Consider the following 20,143-nt stretch of genomic DNA (forward strand, 5'->3'; position numbering starts at 1 on the left):
CCTAATCACAGTTAATGTCCCTGTCCCCCTCTCCCTCCCCCACTCACAGTTAATGTTCCCTTCCTCCCCCCAATCACAGTTAATGTTCCCTTCCTCCCCCCCATCACAGTTATTGTTCCCACCCCCACAGTTAATGCCCCCCTCCCCCCCAATCACAGTTAATGTTCCCACCCCCACAGTTAATGCCCCCCTCCCCCCCAATCACAGTTAATGTTCCCACCCCCACAGTTAATGCCCCTCTCCCCCCCAATCACAGTTAATGTCCCTACCTTTGGCACCTTGATTCTGACCATTCTCTCCATAAGGGGTCTATTTATGACCCTTCGTTTTTTTCTGTAGAAACTTTTCAATCCTCATCGCATAGATGCGGATTGAAAAGTTTCTCATATGTATTAAAAATCAACACAGGAACAGCCGTTCCGAAAAACGGCTGCTCCTGTGCAGTCTTACACTTACCTAACACTGGATTCTTCTCTTTTCCTCCCTCTGCGAGGCCGATCGTCCCTCTTTCAATCCCTGTGCGCATGCGCCGACCGGTAAACTCGGGCATGCGCACAGAGATCCGTGTCTGCAGGAACCTGAAGCATGTGATGGAGGGATCATGTGATCCCTCCACACATGCGCTGTGCAGTCAGAGCAGCGCTGTTTTCAGTGTAATGTTTCACTTATGTTAATGTACGCCAGCTTCAGATGGCGCCAGCTTCAGATAGCACCAGCTTCAGATGACGCACATTAACAAGTAAAAAAAGAGAAATACTTCACCTGACAGTCTTTAATACATAGCGGTACTGAGCACTCCCCATACATTGTTATGGGGAATGCTCAGAAAAACGCAAATGGGTGCAAAGCAGCAGATATCTCAGATATCTGTCGCTATGCTAGATTAATACATAAGGATTTTAACGGTAAAGCCCCGAAAACGTTGTTTTCGGGGCTTTACAAGGGGAGAAAACTTTAATAAATAGACCCCTAAGACTTTATATCCATGTTTCAGTTCACAAATGATCATATTGGCCAGCTGTATATAGTATGATATGAGTTTATCCTATAAGTAAATAACATGAATATTATCAGATAACTTATCAATCATATAATTGTTAGACAAGGGCTGGTGACCAGGGTACGTATAGTAAGAATAATGTAAGAAAAGATCCTGTGCCACTGTTGAGAGTATTACAGGACATTATATTGCTGACATGTGTATTACTGTTATAAATTACTCATAAATGTCACAGATCAAATAGCTGGGAATGAGAGTACGATATGGTCGTCAGGGGGGCCAGGAATCAGTGATACAGGAAGTGACTGTAGATTTGTATCAAAGGAGCTGTCAATCATTACTTCTGCTTTTGGAAGGAAGGAATTAGCGGTTCATTTCACAATGGTGTTAAAGTGCTTATATTGTTTATTAATTCACAAAATGTTTGCAACTACAAATGTATATTTGTATATCTTCCAAACCAAATATCTATCGGACTAATGGCTCTTATTTATGCCAAGTGTTTTTGCTTATTTCATCAGATGTCAGCAGCCTGATGTATATTCTGCATAGAACTGGACATAAAGTGCTGGTCACACAACGGGAGGAACGAGTCCTTTCTACATTGTGAGTTGTGCACGGCTCCAGATCTGAAGCGTATGTACCTGGTTATAAGTCCATAGTTGCCCCTCCTACAGGGGTAGCAGGGGGCGTGGTGACGTCTTTGCGTTACCATAGCCACGCCCCCACTATAAAATGCTTCATGACGTGAATATTCAATGCCGTGAATTTTGGCATTTTTTTAGGATACGGGAGGGTTGTCTTCTCTTACGGGAGTCCGGGAGGACTCCCCAAAATTCGGGAGCCTCCCGGAAATTCTTGGAGAGTAGGCATGTATGTATAAGTCATCATCAGAGAGTATTTGTACCTGCCCTATAACAGGCCTGTATGCGTGTGTCCGCAGGTCTGCATGAGCCGTATTGGCATAAACACCCCCTTACTGGGCTCAGTCCACGTTCTACCGCCTCCTCTCTCCCCCATCCCCCCTCTCCAGGTGCTGGTAACTGGTAGAATCGTACAAGTCTGCATTGGGTGCGTCCACTTTCTGGGCCTGCGCTGAGTGATTTAATACAATATATGCTACGCAAACTGCATCAGCCCCCAAATCCCTAGAAAGATATAAACCAACCTGTTCTGTTCTTCAGTTTACACAATGGATTATTTCCAATATGAGTAATTATTAACCAGCATTTCCTGGATCTAATCTGTTGTGTCCTTTACTTCTTCTACAATCACACGGATGTGTTTAAAGCACTGAAATAGAACCCTGTAATTATATATTCATTGCTCTCACCAAAACCCAGGAGTGGTTATACCAATATTGGGGGCCAGAGAATAAAGCACCCTCCAAATCCCCCCCCCCCTCCTCACCAATAACACTTACCTCTACACATGTATTCATACCATTTATTCCAAAATAAAGTTTTATCTATACACTATACTCTATACAGCATTTACTATGAAACGTTTACAATGGAGAAGAGGTTTCAGGGTAACTTCACGTGTTAACACCACTGATCACTTATGTACAAAGATATTTAATCCATACATTCCATAAAGTGGGGGGAGGGCACCGCCTCTCTCTGCGTTGGGGTCGGTGACATTCTGCATACAGGGAGGTGACCACCAGACATATATAGATATAGAGGTTCTTGTAGAGAATAAACAGGACTACGCTGGTAAAAGAACATAGGAATTATTCCAAGAAATTGTTATCTAGAGGAACCGAGCAGATTGTTTAAAGCAATAAACATAATTGCAGAGGATGAGTCTGATATGTGAGGTCACGTGAGGACGGTCAGTGACTGCTGTGCACAAAGTTGAAGGACATAGTTGCCTTCTCTCCCGGTATGTCCGTGAGACCCCCGAATAAGTGATGCAGAGTGGGCGGGGACATAAACCCCGCCACCAGGCCCCACCCATCTCAATCACAACCATCAACATCATTGTTATTTCCAGAGGAGAGATAGGAAATGTGAGTAAGGGGATTAGTGCAGCAGATTGTCACAAGACAGAAAAAATAAATAATTCTTTAGGTGAATCTGAAACAAACATGTCCCAGGATATTGTTTTATATAAAAACACACACATATGTGTCATTTGTCCCAACTTTTCTCGCTTTTAAATATTCCTACCTTGAAATTGTTGTCTCTTCATTTCGTCGTTTTTACTGATTTAATTTATCTACAATATTATTCAGTTTATTTCCCTATATAAAATGTAATTCTCATTCTCTATACTTATTCTCTCATCTATGTAAGTTCATAGTTATTAAACGAGCAGCTCATCCATTTAAACTCTGACGTATATTCAATACTGTGCGGTTTTCACCTGTCGGACGGCTTTGTAGGCGCACGTTCGGCCATGTGATCATGGTTCATATATACCATCTATGTCCTGGGGTCTCACTGTGCCGCCATTGAGCATGTACATAACGTAAGCTTCTAGATTTAAGTAATCTAAATGTAAGGGCCTAACATGCAATTGCCAGGCCGCAGAGCATAATACGTATCCAAAGGGTCCCCGCTCTGCCTTCCAGCACGTGCGCAGTGAAGCGAGGTTTAGGGCTTTACGAACATCTATGGGTATGCACCGGCCCTCGCATATGCAGGAGCAAAGCGGGAACCTGATAGCCCTAACTCAATTTTTGGGGCCCCATAGCACCACCCTCTGCAATGGCTATCCTTTTCGCCCCTGTCTAAATCCCATGTCTAAAAACATTCTTTAAAAACATTCCTGCAAAAATCATAGAGTAGTAATTCATTAGCTGTGCAGTCCGTAACAATACGACCTTTGGACTGTATGAAATGTAATTGTTTGTTGCGAGAACAAGGAATATGCCGTCCCCCAATTACAGTAATGGATATAAAAATGCAGAAAAAGACTTATGTGCTAGATTTTACTGATCGGTTAATAGGTTGGAAATAAATTGTATTCCTCTCTCACAACTGAATTTCATTTGTATTTTTTCTGCACCCTGTTTTAGAGAAAGTGACAGAGACACTACCTCAGTGTTACATGACAAAGTCATTTATTACAGAATACCAGATAAATACTACACTTATGTTCCTAATACAAAGGCTTATTGTATGTGACAAGATGGTATAAATTGCACTTTAAAAGGTCTACAACATCCCTGACATTCAGTATAGACAAAATGCAATTTATTACACATCGCAGTCCTTCGTTTAAACTATGTCTGATTTAATTAGCTCTTTCTTGGAAGTACAGTATTGATGAGTAGTGGAAGCTAATTAGGATAGATCTGTTTGCTAATTGAGCTGAGAGTAATGTTTAGTTCTCTTGAGAGAATGGTAAAGGTTTGTCATGTGATACCAGGAACTCACAATGCAGTAGATGAATATATTACAAGTTAGAGCCCGGGCTGACGTCATTAATGCCTAACACCCACAATGATGGTCAAATCACCCTTCAAGACAGAAATAGGCAACTTCCCCACTCCTGGAAAACACCAGTGAGTCAAGAAACAGAAATTTAGGAAGTGTCCTGTCATAGATTCCTCCTAAAAGATCTCTGGTGACATCAGTAAAAACTTCCAACATTAGCCAATTTCCATTCAGTCAGTTTTTGTATTCGATTTCGAGGTGTTCTGAGTACTCCCGATAAGGTGCTAAGTTTACGCCCAAAACCAGGTGTATTTTGTGTGGGGGATTTCTTCTTTTTGGACTACAATGGATCAAGAAAAGAAGATTTAAAATTCTTGCTTAATAAAATGGTGAACAAAGGTTTTGGGGAGTCTTTTATTCAAGTAACAAAAATGTGTGTCAGTCAGCACATTAAACTGAGGACAAATACTTTGTGTACCTGTGTCAATTATACTTTACTCTTCAGGACAGTTCGTTTTTAACACATAACAAATGATACAAGATAATTCTACGCTGACAAATGTGATCTTTGCCTGTGGACCACTTAAGATTTAAAGCAGCCGTCAAACATCTCCTAATTAGAAGTCAGGAGTAACACAGGTACTGGTTTTATTTTGACACTTTCTGAGTCAATTTAATTCACTGTAATGCTGCCTGCGAGGATGGCGTATTATAGACTGTGATATTACTAGGGTAATATAAACATACAGCGGGTTATTTATGGGAAGAATGGACCACATGGAATTAATCCATTACACTTTGGCTTCTGGTTTGATGGATCCTGTATTCTGCCGTAGTCTAATTTGGTTTTTATTTTAGACTCTCCAGAAACTGCATTTTTTTATTGTTGCTTTATGTGTGTGGGGATTAGCAATCACCCCTGTTCTTGTTTTGGGAGTCAAAGCTTAGAATAGGAACTTTTTCTATGATATCTTGAGAAAACTGCAGTTTTCACAGTACTGAGGGCTTTGGTCCATTTGATAAATAGACCCCGGTATCACTTTATACTGTGTATAACTATATTACTGTATGACAGGAGGGCAGTGTACAGTGAGGAGTATACTGTATCATCATCATCATTTATTTATATAGTGCCAGTATATTCCGTAGCGCTTTACAATTGGGAACAAACACAGTGATAAGACAATACTGGGTAATACAGACAGAGAGGTCAGAGGACCCGGCTCACAAGCTTACAATCTATAGGACAATGGTCTGATACACAGGGCCTGTGCTCAGAGCCGGATTTATCACTAGGCAATTGCCTAGGGCCCAGCGGTCCCCAGAGGGCCCTCCCAGGGCCGGCGGTGAGACCAACCTTTAAAAATGGGCCGCTACTTATGGGCCAGTGCTATTTGCTTGCCCCCCTGGGCTAAAGTCTGCCAGCCAGCCCCTGAATAGGGGTATATGTTATGCTAAAAACTATAGAGCTATGGATTTTTTCAGGGAGGGGGCCCCAAACCAGTATCTTGCCTAGGGCCCCATGAGGTCTAAATCCATCTCTGCATGTGCTACATTATATTGCACATTGGACCAGCTAGAATGCAAAGGTAAAAGTATTGAGTGGGCTGTGTGTGTACCAATGTTGGTCAGAGGGTTGTTGTCTTGTGTTAGCTGTGTAGAGGGTGGTAATGGGGTAACCTAGGGAGGGTAAGATGGTGGTTGAGGAGTTTTATAAGTTTGTCTCAAGATGTGGGCTTTCAGAGAACGCTTAAAAGCAGTATATACTGTATATTATATATGACAGGGGAGCAGTACATACTGTATATTATATGTGACAGGGGAGCAGTACATACTGTATATTATATATGACAGGGGAGCAGTACATACTGTATATTATATGTGACGGGAGCAGTACATACTGTATATTATATGTGACAGGGGAGCAGTATATACTGTATATTATATCATACTTGCCAACTCTCCCGGAATATCCGGGAGACTCCCGAAATCTGGCTCAGTCTCCCGATTCCCGGGCGACGGTGGAAATTGAATGGGGGAGGCGGGTGCGTCATTATGGCCCCGCCCCCTTGTTTTATTGGACAGGAAAAGTGGTGACAGCTTTGGGGGCGGGGCTAACAGCACAATTCTTCGAGCCCGCCCCCACACGCCCACCTGACCCCCGGACCTTAACCTGCCAATGTTGGCAACTATGTATTATATATGACAGGGGAGCAGTATATACTGTATATTATATGTGACAGGGGAGCAGTACATACTGTATATTATATATGACAGGGGAGCAGTATATACTGTATATTATATATGACAGGGGAGCAGTATATACTGTATATTATATATGACAGGGGAGCAGTATATACTGTATATTATATATGACAGGGGAGCAGTATATACTGTATATTATATGTGACAGGGGAGCAGTATATACTGTATAATATATGTGACAGAGGAGCAGTATATAATGCATATTATGTGACAGGAGCAGTACATACTGTATATTATATGTGACGGGAGCAGTATATACTGTATATTATATGTGACGGGAGCAGTATATACTGTATATTATATATGACAGGAGAGCAGTATATACTGTATATTATATATGACAGGGGAGCAGTACATACTGTATATTATATATGACAGGGGAGCAGTACATACTGTATATTATATGTGACGGGAGCAGTATATACTGTATATTATATGTAACAGGGGAGCAGTATATAATGTATATTATATATGACAGGGGAGCAGTACATACTGTATATTATATATGACAGGGGAGCAGTACATACTGTATATTATATGTGACAGGGGAGCAGTATATACTGTATATTATATATGACAGGGGAGCAGTACATACTGTATATTATATGTGACAGGGGAGCAGTATATACTGTATATTATATATGACAGGGGAGCAGTATATACTGTATAATATATATGACAGGGGAGCAGTATATACTGTATATTATATATGACAGGGGAGCAGTATATACTGTATATTATATATGACAGGGGAGCAGTACATACTGTATATTATATGTGACAGGGGAGCAGTATATACTGTATATTATATGTGACAGGGGAGCAGTATATACTGTATATTATATATGACAGGGGAGCAGTATATACTGTATATTATATATGACAGGGGAGCAGTACATACTGTATATTATATGTGACAGGGGAGCAGTATATACTGTATATTATATATGACAGGGGAGCAGTATATACTGTATATTATATGTGACAGGGGAGCAGTACATACTGTATATTATATATGACAGGGGAGCAGTATATACTGTATATTATATATGACAGGGGAGCAGTATATACTGTATATTATATATGACAGGGGAGCAGTACATACTGTATATTATATGTGACAGGGGAGCAGTATATACTGTATATTATATATGACAGGGGAGCAGTATATACTGTATATTATATGTGACAGGGGAGCAGTACATACTGTATATTATATATGACAGGGGAGCAGTATATACTGTATATTATATGTGACAGGGGAGCAGTATATACTGTATATTATATGTGACAGGGGAGCAGTATATACTGTATAATATATATGACAGGGGAGCAGTACATACTGTATTATATATAACAGCAGGGCAGTACATACTGTATATCACTGTATATATATCTGTCCTGTATATCACTGTATATATATATATCTATCTGTCCTGTATATATATATATCTGTCCTGTATATCACTGTATATAATGTATTCTATAGATTACAGACTGAGGGGCGGGGTTATGACGTCACCTCCCCGCTCTCACCCTCCCGTCAGACATTCCGGTCATCCACCAATCAGGAGGAGCGAGGGCTGCACTCTGACCAATGCCGTGTCGGGGGCGGGGTGTTACATCACGCGGTAGTTGCCCCCTCACAGGGCAGTTGGGGTATCTCCGGGGTGACATGGAGCGGGCTGTGAGCTCCTGGGCCCAGCTATGGCTGCTACTGGCCGCTGTCTCCGTGCTGCTGGTCACTGTCCTCACCGTCAGACACATCCTGAAGCAGAGGAGACCCCGGGGCTTCCCCCCCGGCCCCCCCGGGCTGCCCCTCATCGGTAACATCCTGGCCCTGGCCTCAGACCCCCATGTCTACATGAGGAAGCAAAGTAAGGTCCATGGACAGGTATATCTGCCTTATATATAGTATGGGGGGGGGGGGTCTGTCATATACATAGAGGGGGGGGGGTCTGATCTGTCATATACATAGTATGGGGGGGGGGTCTGTCATATACATAGTATGGGGGGGGTCTGATCTGTCATATACATAGTATGGGGGGGTCTGATCTGTCATATACATAGTATGGGGGGGTCTGTCATATACATAGTATGGGGGGGTCTGATCTGTCATATACATAGTATGGGGGGGTCTGATCTGTCATATACATAGTATGGGGGGGTCTGTCATATACATAGTATGGGGGGGTCTGATCTGTCATATACATAGTATGGGGGGGTCTGTCATATACATAGTATGGGGGGGGTCTGATCTGTCATATACATAGTATGGGGGGGGGGTCTGTCATATACATAGTATGGGGGGGGTCTGTCATATACATAGTATGGGGGGGTCTGTCATATACATAGTATGGGGGGGTCTGATCTGCCTTATATATAGTATGGGGGGGGGTCTGTCATATACATAGTATGGGGGGGGTCTGTCATATACATAGTATGGGGGGGTCTGTCATATACATAGTATGGGGGGGGTCTGATCTGTCATATACATAGTATGGGGGGGGTCTGATCTGTCATATACATAGTATGGGGGGGTCTGTCATATACATAGTATGGGGGGGGTCTGATCTGTCATATACATAGTATGGGGGGGTCTGTCATATACATAGTATGGGGGGGTCTGTCATATACATAGTATGGGGGGGGTCTGATCTGTCATATACATAGTATGGGGGGGGTCTGTCATATACATAGTATGGGGGGGGTCTGTCATATACATAGTATGGGGGGGTCTGATCTGTCATATACATAGTATGGGGGGGTCTGTCATATACATAGTATGGGGGGGGTCTGATCTGTCATATACATAGTATGGGGGGGGTCTGTCATATACATAGTATGGGGGGGTCTGATCTGTCATATACATAGTATGAGGGGGGTCTGATCTGCCTTATACATAGTATGGGGGGGGTCTGATCTGCCTTATACATAGTATGGGGGGGGTCTGTCATATACATAGTATGGGGGGGGGTCTGTCATATACATAGTATGGGGGGGTCTGTCATATACATAGTATGGGGGGGTCTGTCATATACATAGTATGGGGGGGTCTGTCATATACATAGTATGGGGGGGTCTGTCATATACATAGTATGGGGGGGGGGTCGGGTCTGTCATATACATAGTATGGGGGGGGGGTCGGGTCTGTCATATACATAGTATGGGGGGGTCTGATCTGTCATATACATAGTATGGGGGGGGTCTGATCTGTCATATACATAGTATGGGGGGGGGGTCTGATCTGTCATATACATAGTATGGGGGGGGGGGAGTCTGATCTGTCTCATACAGGGCAGCATAGTGGCCTAGTGGTTAGCACATCTACCTCACAGCACTGGGGTCATGAGTTTGATTACCAACCATGGCCTTATCTGTTTATAATGTCTTTATTCTCTCCATAAAGTGTCTTCTCTGAGTATACTACACACACTGCCATAATCTGACATATGTCCTCCCTTCCTCATAAATCCATGTTACCTGCTGCTGCTATTTTCTTATAAGATGTTTTCCTCAATGTGGTCCCTTTACAACCATTTACATTGTTGCAGTTACTGTCCTATTGTTTCCAGATGGAATATAAGTACCTCTTACCAGTCAGTAATCTTATATACAACATATCCACACCAGTGTGTTTCTTTCTATACAATGAGGTAGAATATAAATGTAAGTTACGGCCTTCTCTGTCCCTAGAGGAGAAGTTTTCTGTTCATGTGCAACTTCTTTCTTATATCTTAGATGAACGGCGACTGTGCTGGGGTCAGGACTTCTTAATGTGAACATTTGTAATAATATTCTGCTTTGCTGAGATTACAGGATCCATCAGGGAACCTGTCCTAGTTATCTGCAGTCTCATTAGTCCGTATTCCCACATGTGTTATTGGAGCCTCGTCCTCTCTCTATACAGGGGGCTTATAATTTACTCCGTAATGAGCCTTGTTAATTCATTGTCACTGAGATAAATACTGTAAGGTCACATTTTATCACGTACCTATTGAAAGCTTAGTGTTGTGTGATAACTGTTTTATAGTTTGCACCGTCCGGTCTGTTCCTTGTTAAGTACTAGTTAGGCACATGGCATCTAGATTTGCTCCGTCTTGCATAAAATAAATTTTGTTTTGCCTGGTGGTATTATTTCTGTGAGATTAAGGGGGGAGAGGGCACATTTAAAGTGGAGCAGGGGGGAGCGTAGCCTTTATCTCCACATTTTCAGCCTCCTTTGATGTCCTGGAGATCAGGTCTCATCTGTATAATGGGGCACATAGGAGGTTTCTGTTCCAGAAACCTCCTAACACACAAGTATACAGTTATTGGGTCCGTCCTGGTGTCACCTTTCTTCTGCAGTTTATTTAAGCCTTAAAGTAAGCTACACCAAGCAGTGTCTTATATCTAGGGATGGTTATATTTACCAAGATAAGAAGTTTCATCTTTTTTTCTGAGGTTAACATTTAATTTTATTGTACAGACATTTTACATCCTGGAAGTTTTAATATAGTATAGATACAATGTGGCCAATGGTGGATTTGTAGCACAATTGCCTTTTGTTACATAAAGTTTGAGTCGCCAAACCGCAGGACACAGGGATCCAATGCGTATAAGTAAAAGGTATTTCCTGTGACTCATTTCTATAGACGTCAATGGAAGTAAATCTGCCCAGGCTTCTTAGAGGATCCTGCTGGATCCTAGATTTGATGCACCTTCATTTAGGAACCATAAGATGCAGACCTGCAGTGCTTCTTTATGTATCTTAGTGTGTCTACCTGTCTGTCCAAATCATTTCAAGGTGCAGAGTCCTAGTAACTGCCGCTGGAAAATCAACCTGCTCCTTGCTTAGCGGATCCACTTTATAATGGACATGGCGAGATCGGTGGAACGTCGCGTAAACGCCCAAATAACTCTTTCGCACCATTTATTTAAACGTTTGTGATTTTCTCCTAAGACACTGCTTGGTGTAGCTTGTTGAGTACTGTACCAGTGTGCAGTGGCCGTATACCCAAGTAACCGAGAGATTCACCCCACAATGTAATAAGCTAGTTCTTCTAACTATGGGAAGTATCATGGCACGTTACTTTTTTTTTTTTTCATTTATATTTAGATAATTTTACCTCAAGCACACAGAATAAATCAACTTATCCTGCCGGCTGTGTATAGGGGCTCATGCACACAGCGATCCCATCTTTTCATCAGATCTCTAGTACACACAGAACTCCCTACTTCTTAAACTTTATATGTTGAGCATGCACAAAACATAGCTTAATACTGGTTCATATTTCATAAAAGATATTCTTAATTAAGATCTTGTGTGTGATGATTGTAGGATCTCATCAAATAATGATCACATTGTGAGAATTAAATGGTTGTGTGACTGGCACCGTTTCTTAATGATGTCTTCATCCTCTGTAAACTGAGCACATTTAGGAAACGTCTAAATAAATGTGCCGGCATTAGTGTACAAATCGCTTTCAGTTCCCTGAATCCAGAGGACAAGGTCCAGGTTAGGGATCGTGATGAAATGTCAGCTGTTTGTGCAGTGTGTTCATGGAGATATTCAGTGTATATTCTGGTATATGTACGCGGTACTGTACACGCTATGTACAGAGAGACCAGTCTCCAGGGTTGGTATTTTGTAATCTATATATTATATAGTGTTAGAATACCAGGGTAATGTTTAGCTTGTTTGCAGTTCCAGCTAACAGGTTTGCCTGAAAACAGCCCTATATGTCAACCTGGAACCTGTTGTACCCCTATGTGGGTATAACATCACCTTGGCAATTAGGTGCGACAATAAGTCCCCCTATTTTAACCATGAACACACAGGATTATATAACTGTAAATGAATATATACCACTGGGACACTGCTCCAAACCTATCTAAAAGGATTCACTTCACTCCACTACCAGTGAGGTAGGGACTAAGTCCAATGTCATCCTGCTTTTTCAGGTACACAAGGTAACAAGGTCCACGGAAGCTTACACGGTCAGAGTAGCACGCACAATCCCCCGATCAGCCCAACAGGAATCGTAACCTCTAGTTACAGCTGTCCACACACAAGAGCTTCTGGGGTGATGCCTTATTTTATGCCCAGCCTGGTTCCCACAATGATGTGGCTTCACTAGGGAAGTCCTTAGATTAAACACTTGCCCTGGATTGGTGGCAGTTTATTGGAGGAGCTGCCCCTGAGCCTCTCCTCAGTTCTCGGGTAACAAGGTAGGGCATCCTGTGGTGAGCGCCCCCCTGAGCAGTCTAGCTGAACTGCTATGATGAGCCCAAAATATCCGCACAAGCTCTAAAGGGAGCATAAATTACATTAACCCCCTCTACAGCCCTATCCGTTATCCTTGTGTAGTCCTTTCTAGGGAGAATGGTTCCCGGGCTGACCAGCACAACATGGCCGACCGCTAGAGCAGGAAGACCCATAAAGCCTTATGCCAGCGATCGGCGCAGCTCCTCAGTTGGCTGAGCGCTCTGATATTCCTGAGTGACTGTAGCTCCTTTAGGGAACATGTTAACCTGCATAGAGGACCCACATGGCAACACCTGTATGTCTTCACTCTCATTAAATGTGATGACAAAACTTGATTATAGATCATGATTAGTAAGTCCACCTAACGGCGCTGCCATCTTTCTGCCTTCTCAGATATTCAGCCTGGACCTCGGGGGGATCTCCACGGTGGTCCTGAATGGCTACGATGCGGTGAAAGAGTGCATGGTGCGCCAGAGCGACATCTTTGCCGATCGCCCGTCGCTCCCGTTGTTTCGTAAGCTGACTAAAATGGGAGGTAGGTTCTAACGGGTTATTATTCTGTGCAGAAAAGATTTACCCTCTGTCTATTCTATTATCCGTTACTCAGCTGGTGCAGACCATTCCCTTGCCCATTGATACTGTATTATATCGGCCATACACATACTGTGTAGAGACCAGCATATCTGCCAGTTACATGTGAAAGCCTTCAGAAGACACCTCAATAATCGCTCGATTGGATCTACAGTCTTGTTTTCTTATTCACAAACCTAGTTGCAGATTTGCACAGTGCAAGAACCACAAAGTGTAACCCACACAAGAGTCTGTTTGCTACGACTCAGCATTGAGAAGGGTCTGCACTTATATTGACATTGTCTAATGAAATATTGACCATACAGACGCATGTAACTAGTGTAAACCTAGAGTTTGAGAAAGTTGATGTCTCACGAGCTCTGTGTAGATGAGCTTAATAACCGAATGTATATGAGGAATCTGCATCCTAAACGTTACATTTTAAAGACAAAAAGTGAAAATAAGATCTTGAGCTGCTGAATTCAGCACAGAATGTTCATACCAGGTCTGTGAGCGGCATCGGATACTTCATAGATCCCATCAGACATGATGCTTAGCGTGTCCTTTGTGCGTTTATTTTTTGTATTATTTGAATTGGATTTAATCTTCTGATACAAAGGGAGCAATGTTTGAGTAAAAGGGGGGACATCATTCTATCTTCCTCTTCTCAGGTCTTCTCAATGCAAAGTATGGTCGTTGTTGGACGGAGCACCGTAAGCTGGCCGTGAGCTGTTTCCGTAACTTTGGTTATGGTCAGAAGTCTTTTGAGAGCAAAATCTCGGAAGAATCCTTGTTTTTCATAGATGTGGTGGATACTTACAAGGGGAAAGCGTTCGATCCTAAACATCTCATTACCATTGCGGTTTCCAATGTCTCCAACCTGATCTTATTTGGGGAACGCTTCCGGTATGATGACAACGAGTTCCTGCATATGATCGAAATCTTCAGTGAGAACATAGAATTGGCGACAAGCTCCTGGGTCTTCCTGTACAACGCGTTTCCACTCATCGGCATTCTGCCTTTCGGGAAGCACCAGCAACTATTTAGAAACGCGGCAGAGGTCTACGACTTTCTCCTTCAGATCATCGAGCGCTTCTCGGAGAACCGCAAGCCGCAGTCACCGCGCCATTTCATCGATGCGTATCTGGACGAGATGGAAAGGAATGCGGCTGAGCCGGAGAGCACGTACTCCACGGAGAACCTCATCTTCTCAGTCGGGGAGCTCATAATCGCGGGCACAGAGACCACGACCAATGTTCTGAGGTGGGCGATTCTGTTCATGGCCCTGTACCCCAATATACAAGGTGAGCATTAGAAAGTACTGAGTAGTAATTACAGGTGTCTCGTTACATGGTATGATAATTGTCTGGACCTTAGGAAAAAGTGTTAGCTGACAATCTGTATTTCCTGACTGATCTACGTACAGATTCTTACATATGTGCTCTGACGGACATCAGACATGTTACTATAGTGACCACTTTTGCCCAAAGTGTTTTCAAGAAAAGAATAAGTGTATTTCAACACTGATTCTTAAAAAAAAAAAAAAAATTACTTTTTTCTTCTTCTATAAATAGAATGATTTAAGTAAAATGTTATTTTTACAAATTGGTCATTGCATGAATAACCTTCGGTATACTGGTTTACTGTTCACTCTGTTTAACTCCATCATCATCAGTTCTTTATATAGCACCACTAATTCCGCAGCGCTGTACAGAGAACTCACTCACATCAGTCCCTGCCCCATTAGAGCTTACAGTCTAAATTCCCTAACACACACACCCACACCCCAGGGTCAATTTTGTTAGCAGCTAATTAACCTACCAGTATGTTTTTGGAGTGTGGGAGGAAACCCACGCAAACACAGGGAGAACATACAAACTCCACACAGATAAGCCCATGGTCGGGAATTGAACTCATGACCCCAGTGCTGTAAGGCAGAAGTGCTAACCACTATTATCTCCCAGAACAGTATTGTCCGTTGTCTAATTCTTAACGCCACAGTAATTCCTTTCTAAAGACAATTTTTGTGTCTGTCTCTTGTTACTGGTTCATATTTTGTAGGCCATTTAAACACTGGTAACTTAAGTTTTAAATGTTTTTACTGTGTAAGCATTTAATTCCTCCTCACTCCCACCACATATGATCAGTTATTACTGTGAGATCCTGGAAATGATGAAGTGTAGCAGTGCTTTGTTCTGTCTAATCTATCTGGAGACTTGTGTGTAAGGATAGCCATGCTTACCGACCGGCCAGAATAGTGTGCTGTACAGCCAAGGGTTGGTATATGCTCAGACGCCTTGCCGACGGGCTGTAGACGTGCGTGTGTGGGACGAGTCCTCTCTAAGCCTTTATTGCTTTGCTTGTCTGTGTATTAGGTCACATTCAGAAAGAAATTGACTCAGTGGTCGGACCAAATAGGATCCCAGTTTTTGAAGACCGGTCCAGCATGCCGTATACTGAGGCCGTCCTGCACGAAGTCCTGAGGTACTGCAACATCGCCCCCTTGGGGATATTCCACGCCACTTCCAGGGACACTGTCGTGCGCGGGTATTCTATCCCAGAAGGCACCACGGTCATCACCAATCTGTACTCTGTGCACTTCGATGAGAAATACTGGAGTGATCCCGAAATCTTTTATCCGGAGAGGTTTCTGGACAGCAACGGACAGTTTATCAAGAAAGAGGCTTTTGTTCCCTTTTCATTAGGTGAGGACTTCACTAGTGACCATCACCTCTTCCCGCTGATAGTAGCAGTGACCCATTTACGTGGGGTTACAAGAGTTAGACGATGTTCCTGTAACTTGAAGTGAACTTTTCGAATCTCGGATATTCTAAAGATCTGTGTTTTTCACCATTACCGATGCACAGAATTCGGGAGCGCAGTATTCTCCCCTCATTGGAGCTGGTCTGTGTCGCAGTGAATAAGGTGTCTGATTGGACGGCTGCATTGGCCATACAGTCAGGTGACTGACACCCTGGCGCAGGCCTGGTCACTGCTGAGCTTCTGTGTATTTGTAATGGTGAGGGCTCCAGTGACAATTAGGGGAAGGTCTCTGAAGGACTAATCTTCCCAGTGTCTTCCTTCCTAAATGTAGTTTTGGTTTTTCAAACTAAATTTCCTTTTTTTTTTTTTATTATTATAAAACTTCCTCTAAACTGCACATGGTATTTAAATAAATAGTAGAAAACCGTTTAAGATATATTATTGATTGTTTAGCCTGCCCCTGACGACTGTGCTAAAATTGGTCTTGTTGTAAAACTACCAAGTACCCCGGTCATTAATTGGTTCAATGGTTTCCAGTTCCTATATTGTGAAAATATTTGAAATACTACAATAAGCATTACTAAGAGGCTCCACTCTTTTATAAACTGTAATCTTTTTTCTCTTTTCTATAAAATCCCTGTGTCCAGGGGGATATTCTAGCTGAGCCATGACATATATTATAAAAATAGGATGGTATTAATGACTTTCTACTTCTCCCAGCGACTGTATTATCAGCCCGGGTAGTGCTGACCTCGCGTTGTTACCAGACTGTCAGTCACTTTAGCTTTGTCTCTTGTACGGCAGGGAGAAGACACTGTCTGGGGGAGCAGCTCGCCAGGATGGAGCTTTTCCTGTTCTTCACAGCACTGCTGCAGAGATTCCACCTGCATTTCCCGCAAGGGTTTGTGCCCAATCTGAAGCCGAAACTCGGTATGGCGCTGCAGCCTTATCCGTACCCCATCTGTGCTGAGAGACGCTAGATGCTCCAAGAAGTGACATATTCGGAGCTTACGATCTAACTACGGATGATGGAAGATGGGCTGCGATTTCCTGTCCAGCAACGTGCAGCAGACGATCCGCTCAGTCAACGTAACATGAAAATGAAATGCTGTTTCCTGTAGAGATTCTGCCGTCAGAATTCCACATTTGCTGCCCTCTGCTCAGTCGCTTTACAACGCCGGTTTTCCCGGTGTCTTATGGGTAGATTTGTTTATATGGGGTTGTATGATCTATGGCTTTATTTTTGGGCTCGAAGATAAAGATTATAGTAAAAGTATCTTGGAATACTACAAATGTGACAACGTTATTAATTGACCAGAAGGCGCTGGCTCCATTTATTCTCTCTTAATCATCATCATTTATATAGCGCTGCCAATTCCGCAGCGCTGTACAGAGAATATTTGTCACTCCCATCAGTCCCTGCTCCAGTATGTGTTTGGAGTGTGGGAGGAAACGGAGAACATACAAACTCCCCCCCCCCGATAGGGATGGGTCTCTCTGCGCTTTGCAGTTTCTGCTGTAGGAGACTTTATTTTTCACATCCAGCCCTGTCTTGTACCGTTCCTCCACCAGCTGTAGAATGGCAATGCTCCACGTAGCTATTTATTTTATGTATATATTTAGTGTTATAAAATATACATATCTCCATAGTTTAGGGTCATCCAGGCTTCACGCTGCATTATAACATCAGCTTGTGAGGATTTATTATCCAACTTACATAGCAACAGAATTCAAAGCTTGAGAGAGAGAGAATTGTAGGATATCTCGGACATTATCCTAAATCTGACAGATGAGGATAATTTGGCGTCCGAGGTTTTTAGTAATAAAAATGGGCAGCATAGATTGTATGTCTGTGTTAGACACGTAGGACGGTAACCTGCGGCCTGACCCTATTGCTGGGAGTATGGTGCAGTCATTCTCTGGGCTGATATTCATGAGAATGGAGCCCAGAAGTTCACTAGGAACCAGTGATATCATCGAGGCACAAAGTGTCTCATGCCTCGGTAATGTGTCGTTCCAACACATTTCATCCGGGAGATATTTACAGAGATCACCTGGGCTTAATGAATTGCTATAAGAATATTTGTCTTCTATCACTGGAGGATCGCAGAGATAGATCCCGGATGAGATGGGTTAGGTGACGCCTCTGATAATTCCTAGTCCTTGCCGCAGGGCAGGATGTGGGGGATCTGTCTGTGCTGGTGGCAGATTGAAGACCTTCCCTATAGTCCCCTCGTTGTCAGACACCCACGGTACCTCCTACAGTACTAGGAGACCCTTCCAGCTGGTTTATACCCCATAAAGGCCAGATGAGGACATCTATAGTCTGTCCCACAACAGCTTAAAAAAGGAAAATAATAAACATTTCTTATGTGATAACTTCCAGATCCCTGTATTGTACATTTTTATGTCTATATTATGTTATATAAATCACTACAGGATTGTATCTTTCTATCTACAGTTACTATTTTACAGTTACCTTTTTGTACAATAAAATAACTATTTTCTACTCCAAATGTGTTTTCCCCTCTTTATAATTACATTCTCAAGAAATACAAAGTATTGTAATGTTATTGTGGGAGGGGGTGTTACATTTCTTATCATTTATTTATCTCCTGGGCACATGGTCTGTTTACCTTGTTGTATAACCGTTAATACTGGTCTATATCTCACAGGTGACTGTTACACTTGTACTTCACCCCACTCACTGCTGTTTACACACAACCAGTGACGTCTGCTAATCTTACATCATTATTTGCAGATAAATGGACGCAGAGATCTAAAGAATAAATCCACAAATACACAAAGCTCTTGTGTGACAACAGCCAGAGAAAGACACCGGATTATTAGTATTATTATTACTTTCTATCTGCACTGATGAAGAACATGGTGATTTATAACACAGGTCCCACTTACGCTGGGATTCATGTAATTCATTTTATACAGGATCATTATAATTTATGTTAATGACCCTTCCCCTTTAGGAAACAAACATTTGTTGTCCATCACTAGTCAGTGGAGTCTCTCATTCCCATCGGACAACTGGGCTGCAGTAACTTATCCAATAACAACGGTCTATGTGCCCACTGAGCCAGCGGCCATATCTGCCGAGTGCGGGAGAAACGATCATGAAGAGTCGGGTTATCTCTGAGTAAAGCCAGCGACTGTCCCAGATTACGGAGCACCAGGAAACAACGCAAGACAGCGATTTAACTACCAGGTCACTAGGAAGCGGCTGTCTCCTTTATATTTAAGCTCTGCACTCTTATAACCAGAGATCTCAAAGTAATTTCATTTAATGGGTCCCTGTAACAAATTAAAGGACAATGTTCTCCCTTACAAAAATATGACGACAATTAGACACTGAAAATATACATACATACGTATATTGGCACTTGTTAGTGCCGCAGCCCACACTCGGCATCCATGACATCTCAGTCGTAGTTGTAAGCGTAGTAAAGCAGGGTCACAGGCAGGATCTCCAGTAGGGTCAGAGGTACAGGATATTGTATACTGAGAAGCAAAAAGCTTTTTGCCAGACTGGATGTGATCCCCTCCTTTCTGTGAGCGATCCTTCATGTACCCGCTAAACTAAAGACTAGTGTGGTCTCTTTAAAGATAGGAATATACTGTGGACCAACTGATGGGTGATTATAGGATTCTCGATGTGGAACTTGGTATCATAATACATAAAGAAAACTTGTTTGTTCCAAGCATTCTTGGATTCTTTTACTATACGAGTCCCCCCAAAATTACTGGAAGATGATTCCTTGGATACATAGTCAGTGTGTCCCCCCTTGTTCTGGATATTCTCTGACTGTGTTAAGCAGCCCCTGCACTGTTTACAGCTATTCTCATTTTTGTTCAATTTTATTAATGCCTTATTGGAGATAGGTCACCCAGATCTGTACA

At 42.6% G+C, this 20,143-nt stretch overlaps 1 protein-coding gene across 2 annotated transcripts; it reads left to right on the forward strand.

Annotated features, from left to right (window-relative positions):
• The first annotated feature begins 8,258 nt into the window (after nucleotides 1–8,258).
• Nucleotides 8,259–18,747, forward strand: CYP2R1 (cytochrome P450 family 2 subfamily R member 1). 2 transcript variants are annotated; one of them, XM_075187600.1, is made up of 5 exons: nucleotides 8,259–8,545; nucleotides 13,292–13,433; nucleotides 14,140–14,772; nucleotides 15,844–16,173; nucleotides 17,036–18,747. In XM_075187600.1, exons 1-5 carry the CDS (start codon nucleotides 8,327–8,329, stop codon nucleotides 17,209–17,211), a joined length of 1,500 nt encoding a protein of 499 aa, XP_075043701.1. In that variant the 5' UTR covers nucleotides 8,259–8,326; the 3' UTR covers nucleotides 17,212–18,747. The 2 variants fall into 2 exon arrangements, with proteins under 2 accessions (XP_075043701.1, XP_075043702.1); XM_075187601.1 differs by having other exon boundaries at nucleotides 8,441–8,528.
• Nucleotides 18,748–20,143: the final 1,396 nt, after the last annotated feature.

This window comes from Mixophyes fleayi, chromosome 10 (genome assembly GCF_038048845.1).
Source record: "Mixophyes fleayi isolate aMixFle1 chromosome 10, aMixFle1.hap1, whole genome shotgun sequence".
Classification (NCBI taxonomy): domain Eukaryota; kingdom Metazoa; phylum Chordata; class Amphibia; order Anura; family Limnodynastidae; genus Mixophyes; species Mixophyes fleayi.

Excerpts from the sequence above, each read along its gene's own strand:
- CYP2R1 (XM_075187600.1), top strand. The coding sequence starts at position 8,327 with ATGGAGCGGGCTGTGAGCTCCTGGGCCCAGCTATGGCTGCTACTGGCC. Across the intron at positions 8,546-13,291 it reads AAAGTAAGGTCCATGGACAG|ATATTCAGCCTGGACCTCGG; the intron begins GTATATCTGCCT and ends CTGCCTTCTCAG. Across the intron at positions 16,174-17,035 it reads TTTTGTTCCCTTTTCATTAG|GGAGAAGACACTGTCTGGGG; the intron begins GTGAGGACTTCA and ends CTTGTACGGCAG.